This window comes from Candoia aspera, chromosome 8 (genome assembly GCF_035149785.1).
Source record: "Candoia aspera isolate rCanAsp1 chromosome 8, rCanAsp1.hap2, whole genome shotgun sequence".
NCBI lineage: Eukaryota > Metazoa > Chordata > Lepidosauria > Squamata > Boidae > Candoia > Candoia aspera.
The window spans coordinates 77,781,331-77,797,569 of NC_086160.1; the positions used below are offsets into that span (position 1 = coordinate 77,781,331).

Genomic DNA, 16,239 nt, shown 5'->3' on the forward strand with positions numbered 1-16,239 from the left:
AGAGTGCCTTGGACTGCAAGAAGATCAAACCAGTCCATCCTCCAGGAAATAAAGCCAGACTGCTCACTGGAGGGAATGATATTAAAGGCAAAACTGAAATACTTTGGCCACATAATGAGAAGACAGGACACCCTGGAGAAGATGCTGATGCTAGGGAGAGTGGAAGGCAAAAGGAAGAGGGGCCGACCAAGGGCAAGATGGATGGATGATATTCTAGAGGTGACGGACTCGTCCCTGGGGGAGCTGGGGGTGTTGACGACCGACAGGAAGCTCTGGCGTGGGCTGGTCCATGAAGTCACGAAGAGTCGGAAGCGACTAAACGAATAAACAACAACAACAAGCTAGCGATGGCTACACCTGTGCGGTCCCTAATAGCAACGGCACAATGCCACAACGAAGAAGACTCCATACAGATGGGAGACCTAGAAGTGGTGTTTAGCGAGCCGGACACCCTGGAATGGGACAACGTCTCCGAACCCCAACCAGAGTCACCCCGTGAAGCGGAACAACTCCACTCCGTCGGAACATCGGAGAAAGTGCTCACTAAACAACAGACGGAGCAGCAGGCAGCAGAAGCACAGAGAGACTGGTGCCAAGGGATCGAGACCCGAATACGGTCGATCGAAACCACGATGCAATCCATGGCGCAGGCACTCTGTGACATCGCGACGAACGTAGCGGCAGCAGGACCAAGGGGGCCCAACGGCAACTCACCTCACCAATCGCCAGCTCTGAGGGATGGAGACCGGGTGCAAGACTTCGTAGCCGACCAGCGCGCAAACCTTCCGGCCGCGTCTACCCCGGCTCAAGTGCGCCCGAGAAACAATCCAAGAGGCGAAATCGCAAAAGACTTCGGCGTGAAGTTTGACGGTGAGCCGGCAAACCTCTCCTTCTTTCTAGCAAACGCGAGAGACTATGTGCTACAACAGGGCCATCACTTTACCTCTGAGAGAGCGATAGTCTCGGCCATGGCCACCAAACTGAGGGGCAGGGCCGCAGACTGGTATGTACAGATGCTGGACTCTAGGGACCCAGCCCTGGCTAGTTGCGAGGCCTTTCTAACGACACTGAGAGAATATTTTGAAGACCCGCTAGCTAAGGACAAGGCCAAAGTCGCTCTTACGGGACTCAAACAGGGACAGAAGTCCGTAGCAGAATACGCACTGCAATTCAAAGTGCTAGCCGGAAAAGTCCCGGAATGGGGAGAGGCTACACTGACTGACTTATTTAAACGGGGCCTGAACCGCGATATCCTGCAGTGGGCAGTGTATAGGGACAACCTGGACTCACTAAACGAATGGATACGACTAGCCGGGAAGACTGAGAACGCCAAGGACGTCTTCCGTATGGCAACCCGGAGCGACGAGATGGCCACCCGTGAAAGAAGACCAACACCACCACCAAGAACGATCTGGGACGACGAACGGCACCGGCGGCTGACCCAAGGGCTATGCCTTAAATGCGGCAGAGAGGGCCACAGAGCGGCGGACTGCAGCGAACCTCGGACGAGGAACCAACCGCCCAAGGCGTCGCCGAAACCAGTCTCCAAACCTCAACCCCGGCCGCGAATACTTGCCGGGAAAGTCGCCACCACAACCATGACTGAGGACTCTTACTTTGAGGAGGACGCCTCCGATTCGCCAATGCAGCTGGCAGGAAACGATTTCCACCTGTTCTGAACAGCGCGGAGGGGCAGGTGGAAGAGAAGACGCGCAGGGCCAGCAACATGAGTAAATACGTTCCGATCCTCAAAATCATCGTCGAACTGACTTTTGGGGGCCAGACCATCGCAGTAGGGGCCATGGTAGACTCTGGTTGTTCCAGAAATCTAATCCACCCCTCCATAGTCGCGGCATTGAAGTTACCTCACTTTCCCCTCCCGGAACCACTGGACTTCCAGCAACTAGACGGTTCCACAGCGGGGGGGGGGGACCGGCAACTCTGGGGACGGGGGTAGTCACCCTTCGACTTGGCACACACCGAGAAGCCATACAATTTGTGGTCGCCCCGGTAAGCCGGCCCATGGTCGTACTGGGCATCACATGGCTAACCCGTAACAACCCCCGCATCGATTGGAAGGCCCGATCGATCGAGCTTACCGACGGGACATACCAAGCGCCGACTGAGATCAAGGACTCAGCTGTATTGGTGGGGAGGGGGGAAATCGTTCAACCTCCAGGAGAGGACTCCCCACTGGAGGAATTGCCGGCACAGTATGCCGACCTGGCAGACGTATTTGGGGTGGAAGAAGCCGACAAATTACCCCCCCACAGGAAAACTGACTGTCGTATTGAATTCCTCCCTGATGTCCACCTCCCAAGGCCAAAAACGTATGCAATGTCGCAGCGCGAAATGACAGCTTTGCGGGAATTTATTGACAAAAATCTCGCGCGGGGCTTCATTGAACCGGCAAACTCCCCGGTCGGTGCACCTGTACTTTTCCGCGATAAGAAGGATGGGACTCTACGACTTTGCATGGACTATCGAAATCTGAATGCTGTATCTATCTGTAATAAGTATGCAACGCCCCGGGCGAAGCAATTGTTGGCACACCTATGCACGGGGAAGGTTTTCTCCAAATTGGATGTGAGGGAGGCATACTACCAGGTGCGGATTAGAGCGGGCGACGAATGGAAGACAGCTTTTAACTGCCCCTTGGGCTCTTTTCAATACAAAGTCCTGCCATTCGGCCTAGCGGGAGCCCCGGGAGTGTTTATGCAACTTATTAACGAAGTGTTACACGACTTTCTGTTCAAAGGCGTGCTTGTGTATTTTGACGATATTCTAATCTATTCAGAGAACGAAAGGGATCATGTAGAGCTAGTGCGACGAGTACTTGCTAAACTCAGGGACGCTAAACTGTATGTTAAGAGACAGACACAGGAGAGACCCGCAGAGTGAAAAACCCGGGGGCGGTGCTCAACTGGACCCCTGAGTGTCAGGCAGCATTCGACTGCTTGAAAACCCTATTCACTTCCGAACCCATTTTGGCTCACCCGGACCCCGAAAAGGAATTCGTAGTGCAGGTAGATGCCTCCAACTTCTCCATTGGGGCCATCCTCCTCCAAAGAGACGCCACTGGAGCCCTCAAACCCTGCGCATACTTGTCTAGGAAATTTTCCGAGATGGAGCGGCGCTGGCACGTTTGGGAGAAGGAGGCTTTCGCCATGAAAACAGCCCTAGACCACTGGCGCCATTTCCTGGAGGGGCCAACCCACCCCTTCGAGGTATGGACGGACCATAGGAACTTGGAAGCCTTTCGGGCGCACCGATGCCTAAACCCAAAGCAAATCCATTGGGCACAATTCTTTAGCTGGTTCAACTTTACGTTGAAATACATCCCGGGGAAGAAGAACTTCCTAGCGGATGCGCTCTCTCGACTCCCCCAAGATGACGAGCCCGCCCCCGAAGTCATGGGAACAGTCTTTTCCGCATCCCAACTGGGCTTGACCGCGACTACCAGAAGCCACGCCGCAGATCGGGCCAACTCTCACGCCGCACAAACACCGGCAGAGCCGCTCGGCCCGGGCCGCAGGCGCGCACAGGAGCTGGGGGGGCTTCAGGCGGAATTTGCGTCCGCACTGACATCAGACCCATGGCTCCTGGCGACCCCGGGAAGTGGCAATGGCACAAGGCCTTGCATGGGTCGGACAGCGGCTGTATGTCCCGGACCCACAGCGGGCGACAGTGCTTAACCGTTCGCACGATAGCAAACAGGCCGGACACTTTGGATTCCTTAAGACCCTCCATTTACTCCGGCGCCAATTCTGGTGGCCGTCGATGCGGAAAGATGTCAAGGAATACATAAGGTCCTGCCCTGTTTGCGTGGCGACCAAACGACTGCCGGGAAAGCCCCAGGGATTACTGCAGCCAGTAGCTAGCCCCGCCCGACCATGGGACGAAATCTCCATGGATTTCATTGTAGACTTGCCACCGAGCCAAAAGAAGACAGTCATCTGGGTTGTCAAAGACTTCTTCTCCAAACAGGCGCACTTCGTGCCCTGCACTTCCGTCCCAATGGCACAGCAATTGGCAAAGTTATTCTTGACCCATGTGTACCGACTGCATGGCTGCCCATCCCGTATACTCACAGACAGGGGGTCAAACTTCACCTCTCGATTCTGGAGAGCCTTCCTAAAACTCATCGGTACCAAACAGGCCCCCACAACAGCAAATCACCCTGCGGGAGATGGCGCAACCGAGGTTCTTAACTCGACCCTAGAACAATTCCTACGTGCGTATGTGAACTACCAGCAATCCGACTGGGTCGAGCTCCTTCCACTTGCAGAGACGGCGTATAACAACGCCATCCATCAAAGCACGGGGAAAACCCCATTTGCTGTGGTCTCGGGCAGAGAGTTCGTCTCCATCCCCGAGCTCCCGCAGCCACCAGAGGCAGCAGTAGGCGCTGGAGAATGGGGCGCAAAGATTGCGGAGTCCTGGCCGGTCATCAAAGACGCACTCAGGGAAGCGCAAGCCGCATACAAGCTACACGCCGACAAATGCAGACCCGAACAGCCGACTTTCCAAATAGGGGACTTGGTATACCTCTCTACGAAATTTATTAAGTCCACCCAACCTTCCAAAAAGCTGGCGCCAAAATTCATAGGCCCGTTCCCCATCACAGGAATCGTAAACCCGGTCACTGTAAAACTAGACCTCCCACACAACCTAAAACGGCTGCACCCAGTATTCCACTGCAGCCTCCTCAAGCCAGCAAACCAACACCCACGGTGGCACCCGCAAGAACCAACCCCAGTGCCCATCATGATTGATGAGCAACAGCATTTCAAGGTAAAAGAGGTATTGGACTCCCGCAAGTACAGGGGTACCCTCCAATACCTAATAAAATGGCGACACTTTCCCAACCCGAATGGGTAGCAGCTCGCATGTGCAAGCCCGACTTAGTCCGCGCTTTCCACGACGCATACCCCGCCAAACCCGCAGTTTAAAGAACTTTCCCCTCCTTTGGGACCCCCCCTCTCCTCCCCCCCACCCTCATCTTTCTATTGGGGGAGGGTGGTATGTCACGAGTGCACTGCCATGGGGCAAAGCATGGCAGCGCCCACATGACAAAAGGAAGCCTCAGTGACAAAGAAAAAAGGGAGAAGTAGTTAGCAGGACAAAAGAAAGCAATAGCCTGGAATTGCCTTAGCTGGGCTGAGCCGGCACTCGACCATCAACACCATTGTCCCGACAACGAGCAACGCAGGAACAAGTAGGGCGAGGTCGAGACATGCGCAGTCACGGCTCGACCATACCCAAATAAGGAAATCCGGGAAAGAGGACGGAGCAATGGTGGAGGGGAGGAACATTGGCGGGAACAAGGTAATATATTTGAATCTGTGACAACGCTACGCTACTCTCGGCTTTTTCCTGGATGGTAACTATCTAAATAAACCCAGAACCTGTTTTCCTAATTCAGCGTCTGCGTGCTGTTTATGATAAGACGATCCTTACACCTAGAGACTGAAAGTGCCCCCCAACAGTCAAAAGCAGAGCTGCGATCTGTCACAAGAGTCCTTTTCAGCCAGCCCGTTCCCAGCTGCATGACAGAAGAGGAGCAGGCACAGCGGAGGCCGAAAAGGAGCTCACTCATTAGCCACGGGAAGCAGCTTCCACAATCTGTCACATAAGCCACAGTGTGAGCAACTGCACATGGGGCAGGTACCAACAGGAACATCATAAAGAGAGAAAGACAAAGGAGCACCTCCAAATATATTACTAAAATTCACAAAAGTGTAGCAAATTCCAGGGACAGAATTCCTGTGAAACATGGTTTTCTACTGAAAATAGCCAGGGTTCACCTACAGAGTGACACTAAGGAGAGCGCTTGTGTTCCGAGCCAGAAAGATCAACTGCAGAGCGGCAGGACACATCAGAGAGACCTCCCCAGAGCTGAGCGTTTCTGCTTTCAGCCCAAGCATCCTTTTCTTCTTAATCTGCAAAGAGGTGATGGAATTTGCATGCAGAGGGGATCCAAGGGGGAGGCGGGGAAGACCAGTGAGTTGCTCACCTGCTCCAGATAAACTGGTGGAAAATACTGTTAAGAGGGAAAGCACCAGACAGACACCAGCCTTGCTCCTAAGCAGGCTCCCCAACCACAGAGAAGTGGGCAGGTGGTCTTGCAGATTGGGAACCAGCTAACGGTCAAGCAACCGAGGTAGAGATGAAGGGTATCGTTCACAGTAGAGAGAACTGTGCCAGTAATGTTTTTCAGCCACTTTAGAACCGAGGGATGGACAAGGAGGTGGCCAAGTTTAGCAACGATACTTAATTTTCTAGGTTGGCAAAATCAAAATGGTGATATTGAGGAACTCCCAAAGGCTCTGGATGAGTAGACTTTAAGAGAAACGCTAATATAAGCAGGCAGAATTGGACCTGACAGCCTAAATAACCTCTTCCAACGATATTCTGTGGTACTGCCTAGTGATACATACCAGAGCAAACAAAAACAAAATTCAGAGTTTGCACATGTTCTCATGAGTTCTGAGGTGACAGTGACTAACAAGGAACAGGGTCTTAGACTGCTCAATAAAATGCCAACCAGATATCCTTTAAAGCCACACGTGGATTGGCCACTGTGTCTTGCAGGATCTTCTCTCCTCCGGGCCAGAATAAGGCTATGTGGGGCCTTCTTCCCAAGAAGAGCTGCTCCGGGTCCCCAGCACGTGTGAAGTGAATGGGTGGAGGCCGTGCAAACCTGCCCCGGGGGCAGCCCCAACCATATAAGTGTTTTGCAGTTGGGAAAACCATCCATTTCCAATGGGCTTTTGGTGCAGACCACCATCCTCAGCTACTTTTTCTTAATTTTATTTATTTATTTATTTGATTTCTATAGCCGCCCATCTCAGCGAGTGACTCTGGGCGGCTTACAACAATAAAACCATAAAACAATTAAAACAATTACAATTAAAACAGTTAAAATATAAAATAAATACAGAATAATTTAATTTTGTACTGAGGTTTATTTTTTGTAAACCACTTTGAGTTGTAAATAGTACTGAAAAATTGTAATAAATAAATAAATAAATTGCTATTAAAAAAAGAAAAACAGAAAAGCTAATGCCATGATAGGAATCATTTAAGGAATCCAAACTGCACCCATGGAACCCTTCCTAGTTTTTTCTCTTAGCTTGCTGAGATCAGCTCTGTTGAAATCTAGAACCCTAATCTGGTTACCTTCAGTGTTCCTTGTCTACAATATGGTGAATTCTAGGGTCACGTGGTCACTATGTCCCAAGGTTCCTACCACTTCCACTTCTTTGACTAGTTAATTCAATACAGCTGATCCCTTCTCCATCTTTTGGACGGAGGCCCATCAAGAACCTGCTGGATCAGATTGATTTGCCTGAAACTTAGTTCTCATCTTCTTTTTCTGGTCTTTTCATTTCTCAGCTGCAGTAGTCATTCACCCAATAGACCAGACCCTTGTCTGCTGGAGCATCTTGCTTCTGCTCATCTCTTTTTGCTCTGGCTTCTACGAAAAATTAAAATCACGATTCACCCAACTAATGAAGGCAGCCAACCTCCCAGTTCTGACTGCTATAACAAAATTGGCAGAAATGTTTCCAAGGATCCTAAAAGTAGGATACCTCCTTCCACTTTCTCAAAAACGTGTAAGACTCCCTAAAGTGGGAGAGAGTACCCACTTCCACCCAGCTTGGTATTACAAGGTTTCCATCTCATACAGGCACAGCTAAGTTATTTTTTCATGCCAAAAGACCTAAATGGGATCCACCCAACAAGCATCCCTTAAGATTTATACATAAAGGTTTCTTTGGGGTATCCAAAATTCTCTGATTTAGGTCCAAATACTGCAAAGGAAGGGGAGATCCTTCACATACATACAACATGAAGATATGCTGAAGAAGCTTGAGTGGTTTTAAAAACAATGATTCTCTTTTCTCTAAATCCTTTATTTGGCTGTAGGGCTAACTTCTGAATACCACAGTTGTTGTCTCTGCTATGGCTGCAAGCATCTGCTGGCAGAGGGGACACTCCTTCTGCAACGCTCTCATCAGCATGGAGCTTCTCGGAGCTGGTGGGGGGCATGGTGGGCAGGTTTCTCCAGTCCGTTCCTTCTCCAGGAAGACCAGCAGAGGTTGCACATCGAGGCTTTCCTTCCAACACAGTGGCAGGCGGAAGAGAGACCCTGCTTTCCGGTGATGGCGCAGTGGCCAAAGTGAGCGGTGACTGGACTGCAGGCCAAGGGAGTTCCCACCTGCACATCGCAAGTCTTCCCTGCTGGTGGAATGCAGGTACCTTTCTCGGGCGCATGGCTCTGCCTATTCAGCACAAAGCAAAGGCTTCCCGGTGCTCTTGGAACATGCCATGCTCTTAGGCTATGGCTTTGGCGTACCTTCTTTTTTTTTTTTATTGCAGCTTAGGCTGCAGTAGACTTTGGGATGGTCACTCTCTCTCAGCCCACGACATCAGGCTCCGGCAACAATCCGGTCAGTCAATTCCTGTTGCAACCAATGGATCAACGTTCGGTTAATCCGAAACGCGGAGCCTGCGCCTGCGGGAAAAGCATTAGGAAGGGGACTTGGCCTCAATCAAACGAATTCCTTCCCAACATTCCTCCTGCTTAGACTACTCTGGACAAGGATCAGCATCAATGGGATGTGTGCAGAGAAGCAAGATGAACTTCATTCTGGGACTACATTGATTTCCTTGTGACCAAAGCTTTCATGGCCACATTGCCGGGGTAGGGGTAGGTCGGATCCTTTTTTAGGGGACTTGGTTGTTGTCCCCCAGGCCTACTGGGCAAGGAATAAGCCAAGGCTCGGAGAGATGCTACGTGGGGCCAACGCCCAGGCTTCCATGTCAGCCTTCTTTGTTAAGGGAGCTCTTAAGGTTTCCTGCAGAACTGTAACTCCCATCCTCTTGCAGATGGTTTTGATATTTTCCAGCTTTTGGGATATTCTCCTCCACTGCAAAAAAACAATTAAACTTACTATGAAGGTTTCTTTCCTAAAGTGGATGGAGAGTCTCTCCCTGCTGAGATACTGGTTTTGCCATAAGGGAGAACTGTTTTCCAACATCGTTTTATTTTCTGCTTTGTCTCTTGAATTTTTTTGGAACTCCTATCACTCTGAGATCTTGTAGCAAGCCGGGGGAAGAACTCCCTCCCACCACAGGGACCGCTACCAATTGTCTAGCCTTGCTTATCACGGCAAGCAGGGGGAGCAGCCAGCTTTCAGGATGCCCTCGTCGACTAGAGAACAAGGATCTTTATGGCAGGTCCAGAGTTTGGTTCTGACTTTCACTTCTGTGCGCTTCTGTCATTCCCATCATTTCAAAAGAGGCTGCACAGAAGACTACGCCTCTCATATAGGACTGGGCAATTTCCAGTTCCTTAAAGGCCGCCCCGGACTCTGCATGGCATGCCAGCAGCCACACTCCAAAAGTGAAGGAGGCCAGGATCCAATGAGAAGTTGGGGGAGAGAAAGGGCTGACATTCTTAATCCACTCAGCATCTAAACAAAGCAAAATAGGGCCCCGTCTGTTTGACTTGCTCGCTCAGGAGGGTCTTGTGGGCCACAAAAAGGAGGAGGGTGGATTGTATGAGGCCTCTGAGCCACTCTTTTCTGCAGCCCCTCCCTAGAGTTTAACCCAACTCCTACCCTGATTTGAGGGAATGGGATTACAAAATCCAGAGGGCTAGAAAACGCACGAATGCAAAGAGACAAGCAAATGGGGTGAAGAAGCCACAATCGCATGCCTGTCATTATTGCTGCCAAAAAGCTGACAAACAGTAAGATGAGGATGCTGTCTGCACGAACAGTTAAATCTAATTTTCTATAAAGTACACATACAAAGGAAAAAGCTCCAACAACTTCCATCTGCATTACAGATTACACAAGGTTTGAAAATCATCGGCTTACAGATAATTAAAAACAGGGTCCAAATGGCACATTTAAACATTGTTCCAGGCCACTGAAAGGCCAGCCATCAGCATCTGGAATGCGCACACTATTCGGTGAACATGTCATTCCACCCACCACACTCCTGAGAGAGGAGGGAAAGGAGCAACCGCTCTTGCACACCGGGCGCTCGAGGGAAGAGCGGGTCGTGCCGGAAAGAGAAACCGGGGGATCCTGCGATGAGTCCAGCAGCCGAGGCCGTGCCGGGACGACCCAGGCAGAGCTTCCTTGGCTCTCGTCACCCAGAGCACACTTTCCTCTCTGATATTAAAGAGACAAAATACCACAAAATACCAAACCGTTTTTTTAAGCAGCTCAGAGTGACATTCTTATTAGGGGGAGGGACCACTTTCACACTTTTTGATCCTCTAATTACCCAGAGGTCTAGAGTATTGACTGAGGGTGAGTGAAAGAAGGAATATTTTTTCCAAAATAAGATCTGTCCAACAACTCACCAGCACTGGCCGTTGGTCAGCACTGGCTAGCCCTATGTGGCAATTCAAAATGGCCAAGCAGAGGGACTTGTCACTGGCCGCATCAGTACATGGACAGAAATTATACGTTCAGATAAAGGAAACACCAGTGCAGAATCTTTTAGATGTTAAGAGCTCATAAATTAATTCTACTCAGGTCAAAGCAAAAGTAGTTTCAGACAGCTACTCTGAAGAATGACAAAACAGAAGAAAACTCAGAAACCATTAGCAACATGCATCCCCATAGTAATACAGGCATAGGGATGTAGGAAGTTGTCTTAATAGTGGCTCAGACCTTGACCCAAACCAAGTTGCTTCTGAGTTACTGATCTTAATATCTACGGAAATAACTATTGATACAGTTTGCTATTATTTATTGTATCGACTTACGCAGCCGCCCATGTCACAGCTGCAGCTCTGGGCAGTGAACTTGGGTTAAAAACCAGCAACACCAAACATGAGCAGGAGTGAAGAAGCGTGCCTGAGGAGCAACCCGGCTCAAACAGAAGGAAACGCAGAATCACCAAAACACCGGTGAAAGCTTTGCTGGTGTTGGCGCAGAACACGGTAAAGACAAGCCCCCTCGAGGGGAGGAAAAAGCACCAGAGGTTTCAACCTACACAGGATTCTCTTCTATAGGATTTCAAGTTATACAGAGCGACTGCTGTCATTCTGCCTCACACTTGAAATGATCTACACTCGGAGCTCCCAGGCGTAGTTCTTAACCGCCTCCCTAGTCAGTGAGAATAGGAATTTTACCCAGGGGAAACAGCCCTACAAAAAGCAGCTTCATCCTTTCCTCATTTAATGGCATCTTAGGCAGAGCCAGGGAATCACGTCCTCCAGCATCAGGAAAGAAGTTCTGAACTGGATGGAGGAGCAAGGGGTCAGGCACCGCGCTGGCCGATCCTTGAAGAGAAAGCAGGCTTGCTTCCACGTTCCTGCCCTGAAGAGACACAGCAGGCGCAGCGCTTTGGAATGGAGGCTATTTTCTGCAATAATGATTTGAAGGTGGTCCAGGAATGGAGCACTGTGGAACACACAAATCATCCGAAAATCGTTTTCCAGGGGCCACAAATTGGGGTGCAGAAACCTTGCCTTTCTTCCTTTGTCTTTTGGAGAAATCTCACACCAAATGTGGCACAATGCAAAACGCACTAAACAGTTCCCACTGTGAGAGCCCCCAACTACAAATACAAGCGCATCAGTGGCAGAAGCTCCTTCTGTGCAGCCCAAGAGAAAGCCAGCAAACGCCGCATAGCCACGGCCTCCGCCATGAACTCAGGCAACAGCAGGAATCTGTCTCCATCACAGGAAGGACAGCACAGGACAACAGCTACTTTCTGCTGCTCCAAAGAGCTTTAGGGGATTTCTGCAGGAATCATTCCATCCAGAGCAAGAAAACTTTCACTCTCCTCAACGGGATGCAGTATTGTAGCCAAACTCTTGTGGAGTGCCTGTACAGTATCACTCCCCTTCTTTTTTCCTGTCCGGATCAAGCAAGCTTCCCGTTTTTCTTCCTGACATACACGAGACCACTGAAAAGTAAAGACCCTCGAAACTCCTGGCCCAAAGCAGTTACAGATAAACGGAGCAAGCAGCAGTAGAATAGAATCTGTACAGTTCAGCCATCAAGCTAACCAAACTGTAGTAACTTAACATGCCACATTCCTCTGGCCACGTGCGTGCAACGGATTGTGAGAACATGCTGACTCATAGACAGATAGAAGGGGAAATGGGACCTGGGGCCTGGGCAATTTAACTTGCAGGCAGTAACACATCCCCCTGATTTGCAAAGACCAAACCAAAGTAACAAAGCAGCAGTCAACCACGGAGAAAGGCAGACAAGGCCGGCAGATCTTCAGTCTGGCATCCTCGGTCCTGTCATTTTCAAACCATTGTGTCTCAGCTCAAGGCAACGCCAGCCGGTGTGCTGAGATCGGGAGGGCCAGGAGCCCCAAGGCAGGCTGCAGAGGGCCTCGGAAGGCGAGGCGTCTTTTGGACCTTAAGTGCTCGCAAGCGTGGATGAGCCTCCAAGGACAGAATCTGGACACTTCTCCTTGTAACGTTGTTCAGAGAGGCAGAAGAAACTCCGAGAAGCAACGACGTTCCGGGGTCACTCAGCCCGGAGAAGGAAGCAGGGAACAAGCGAAGAGAGGAGAGAGGAGACTGTTTACGGGCGCAGGAGCAGCCCCTTCTCCACCACCCCTCTAGAGTGCAGGCCGACCGAGGGGCGTGAAGGGGAGCATGGCATTCTTGTGGCAGTCCCGCCTCTCCCATTCCGGAAGGGAAGGCGGGATTGTTTTCTTTGCTCCAAGCAAAGGTTGTTTTTTGTTTTCTAGCTGTTATCCTCTGCTGGAAGACTCACAAGCATGAATTAGTCTCCAAAGACAGAATCTGGACACTGCCATAAACTTTAGAAAGGATGCTCACCTACTTGCTCCCCCCCCCCTTTTTTTCATACGCATTAAGAAAAAGGGTGGCAGAACTGAAGAGTGATGTCTGAAACCACAAGTAAGCTGGACAAGGCTAATGAGCTTAATATTATTTATCAGTCCAGAAAAGAGAAGGTACTAGTAGCAGGCAGAAGGTGCTCTTGGGTCAGTTCCGATGCACTGAAGAGAGGATGTCAAAGCAGGTCGGAGGAGAATCGCACGAGCAGCCTTGTCTCGGGAAGGAAAGGATCAAGCAACCCTGCTTTTTATTGCCTGCCTGCTCCAGGGGCCAAGCTAAAAATCCCCCACCTCTGACCTGGGCACGAACATGCAATGGACCCCGTCCATGGCCCACGGCAAAGGGCCATCCATGGATAGAAGTTAAATAGAGAGGGCACCTGAGAAAAGAATGGCGGGTGGGGTCAAAACCAGAGGAAATAAGATGTGCTTAGAGAAGTCAAGCTGAGAGACATTTGGGGGAACGAATGAACCAATGAATGAATGGCCATCTTGGCTCATGTTGTGCTGCTCCAACAGTAAGCCAAGGAAGGGGGACTCAGGGCTTCTTCGCATGGGATGTTTCAGGTTGGAAGACAAAGCATCCTGTGGGTTTTAGAGGCCTTGTTCATCCACTACCTTTGTGATCAAAATAGCTAACAGAAGACACAAAAAGGCAAAGAATAAAGTAAGAGAAACCTTATATTCTCCCCTTGTAAGTGGTAAACAGCTTCAGCTGGACATGGCCTGTCTTTGTGAAGAGATACATTCCCCGTCAGTCGGGCACCAAAAGACAAGTGAAAGCTATTAGCACTTTCAATGAGTACAGCATTGCGACTTTTCCAGAAATATGGCTGCTTACATTGCCAACAGTTACGTATCTCTGTGAACAATCAAGCGTCTAACTGCTCACATCAGGTAGATCTGGATCATTTTAATGAAGCCAATTTAAACACCAAGAATTAAAATGCCCTCCCCCAGCTTATTGGTTTAGAGAGAGCTTAAGGACCACCACGGCAGTTGTTGACGGGGAAAGCCAGCTAGGTTGGCTAGTCTGTTGACAAAGGGGGACCTGGAGGACGCCCCGCTTATTAGCTCGGTCTTCGGTCACAAGGGGAACGGCCAGGAAGCACCTCTTGATATTATGATGTTCATGCACAGGCTGTTGCTCATTGACTATGCGCATTTAGTGTGTGGTCTAACTCCCCGATTAGTCTTCAAGGGACGTTTGCTGTGACATGCTCTATGTGACTAAACAGAGTCATGAGTGGATGGGGAGGGAGGCTCTCTCCCAGATACACACGTGTGCGCATGCAGACACACACGCACACGCACATGGTTTCAAAAGCAAGGGCAGCAGCTCCATCTTCCCATTTGCATTACGCTGTGTGCCTTCTCCAGCTCTGCAGCCTTAAAGGGGGGCAGCCTCCTCAGCTGTGACTGCCTCCCCACAACCCCCCCACAGTCCCTGTTCCCCAAAGAGTCTTCCCTTCCTTTCCTCCCAACTCACATCCATACGATCCATGCTCTAGCAGCAAGCTGTCAACTCAGCTTGGCTGCAGCTACCCAGATACAGCCACGTAGAGAAACATCTTCGTGACCTAAAACAGCGAAGCCGTTCAAAGCAGCTGATTCCCCTCAACCACCATAAGGGAGTTCCTGCAGTTCAAGCCCATCATTTTTCCATTCTCAACAGACCACGTTTTGTCCTTCTCGGCTTTGGTGCCCGGTGGCCAGTTGGTGCTGACAGGACCAACGTTTCTGCTGCGAGGAAAATCTAGCTCCCAGAGTATCTCCCACACACCAGCAACCCAGTTTACATTTTCTCTCCCCAGGCAAAGCAAGAGAGAGAACAGGCCCCCTCTTATTCCCTTTACTTCCAGCCACAACCGTGCAATGAGCATCACGGGAGGGTAAAGTGTTACTCCAACAACTTTCCAAGAGCGATGCAAGCAGCTGTCCCTTTGTTAGAATCTGGAATCCAGTGTGGTCACAGATGACAACTTAGCCAGGCTGTCTTTTAAATACAGTGGCTAGAGTCACACAATACACTAAACCTGGTTATGCAATTAACCCATTTTCTGGTTTCACGGAATACAGAACAGAAGGCAGGAGGCATGAAGCATGAAGCAGAGTATGGATGTGGTGGAAGCCTGAACGAGCTGCAAGATTAGGAAGGTATGGAGGGCTACAGCGGGCAGGTCAGTATTCTTCTTCTTTCTTATCTCATTATTTGGCTTTCTGCTTCTTGCACATTTTCTGTACGTTACATAACTCTGTGCACCCTGAATGAGAATCGAGTGATGAGTATGTACATACACGATGGAACGTCACTAAACCGAATTGGCTGTTCGGCACAGTATGCTAAGCAACCCCCCCCGCCCCCCCCCACAAAAAGGGCTTAGCCTGGGCAGCATCCCGAGATGGTGCTCCCTTTGTGACAGGACTCAGGAACCAAGGCGGCCCCCAGGACGTTCCAGAGCTAGAGAACAGCAGCCAGCCCCTACCGGCACTGTGTTACTTGCCAGCACGCCTGGGAGTGCACGGTTACAATGGGGCATCCCAGCCACACGGGAAGAGCCCCGAGGCCCACGAAATCCCACAGCGGCTGGCCAGCCGCACTCAGACAGGTCACTAACACGGACAGGCAGGCAAGATCCCTTTACTGACATTCTCAGCCACTGATATTTAAGATATGCTGCCCGTGATCTGGGAGGGAGAAAACAGCCACCAAGTTTAGTAGCCCCTGAATTTACACAGCTCACAACCTGCTGTACAGGGAAAAGGCTTGGAACAAACGTGGACAATCCGAAGCAATGTAAGGGAAGAGAAAAATCTGTCCCGAGAAGGGTTCAAAACAGATATCCTTGCTCACTTGCGGGAGGTGCTTCAACTGGGAACCAGTTTGGTCTCTACCACTTGGTTGCTCACCTGCTTCATTGCGGTCTCACCAATCTTGTCGGAATGTTTACGGATGCTCTCCAGGAAATCTTTGAGATCGGACATGGAAACTTCCTTGATCTCCTCACGCAGTTTCGGAATGTTTTCCACCATGACCTTGAAGAAGCGGTAATGGCTCACGTGAGGCAAACCCATATGCTCAAGGTGTTCCAAGGTCTTCAGTGCAGGATAATGCCTGGAAGGAAGGACCAACCTTTCTCAGAAGCAGGTCAGATCACTCACTCCACCCACAACCCGTCAGGTGAAGATAAGCTTGCGTAAGCTTTAAGATGAGAAACACCAGGAACCCACCAAGCTGCTTACCGTACATCACTGAATTAATCGGTCTAAGAGCAGGTATTGAACTCTGCCGGCCCTAATTATCTCACCACTGATGAGAAGACAAACTGCATAGGAAGGAATGGCTCCGCCTCCTGCATATTAAGGGATGGCTATTCCTTACAG

The 16,239-nt window shown here is 50.3% G+C and overlaps 1 protein-coding gene across 1 annotated transcript in view; it reads right to left on the reverse strand.

Moving 5' to 3' along the window:
- The window catches only part of EXOC6B (exocyst complex component 6B), a 282,822-nt gene that overhangs the window by 214,612 nt on the left and 51,971 nt on the right, over positions 1-16,239 (reverse strand). The window contains exon 6 of the mRNA XM_063309694.1: positions 15,766-15,970. Coding sequence (XP_063165764.1) covers positions 15,766-15,970 — 205 coding nt within the window. The remainder of the gene's footprint in view (positions 1-15,765; positions 15,971-16,239) is intronic.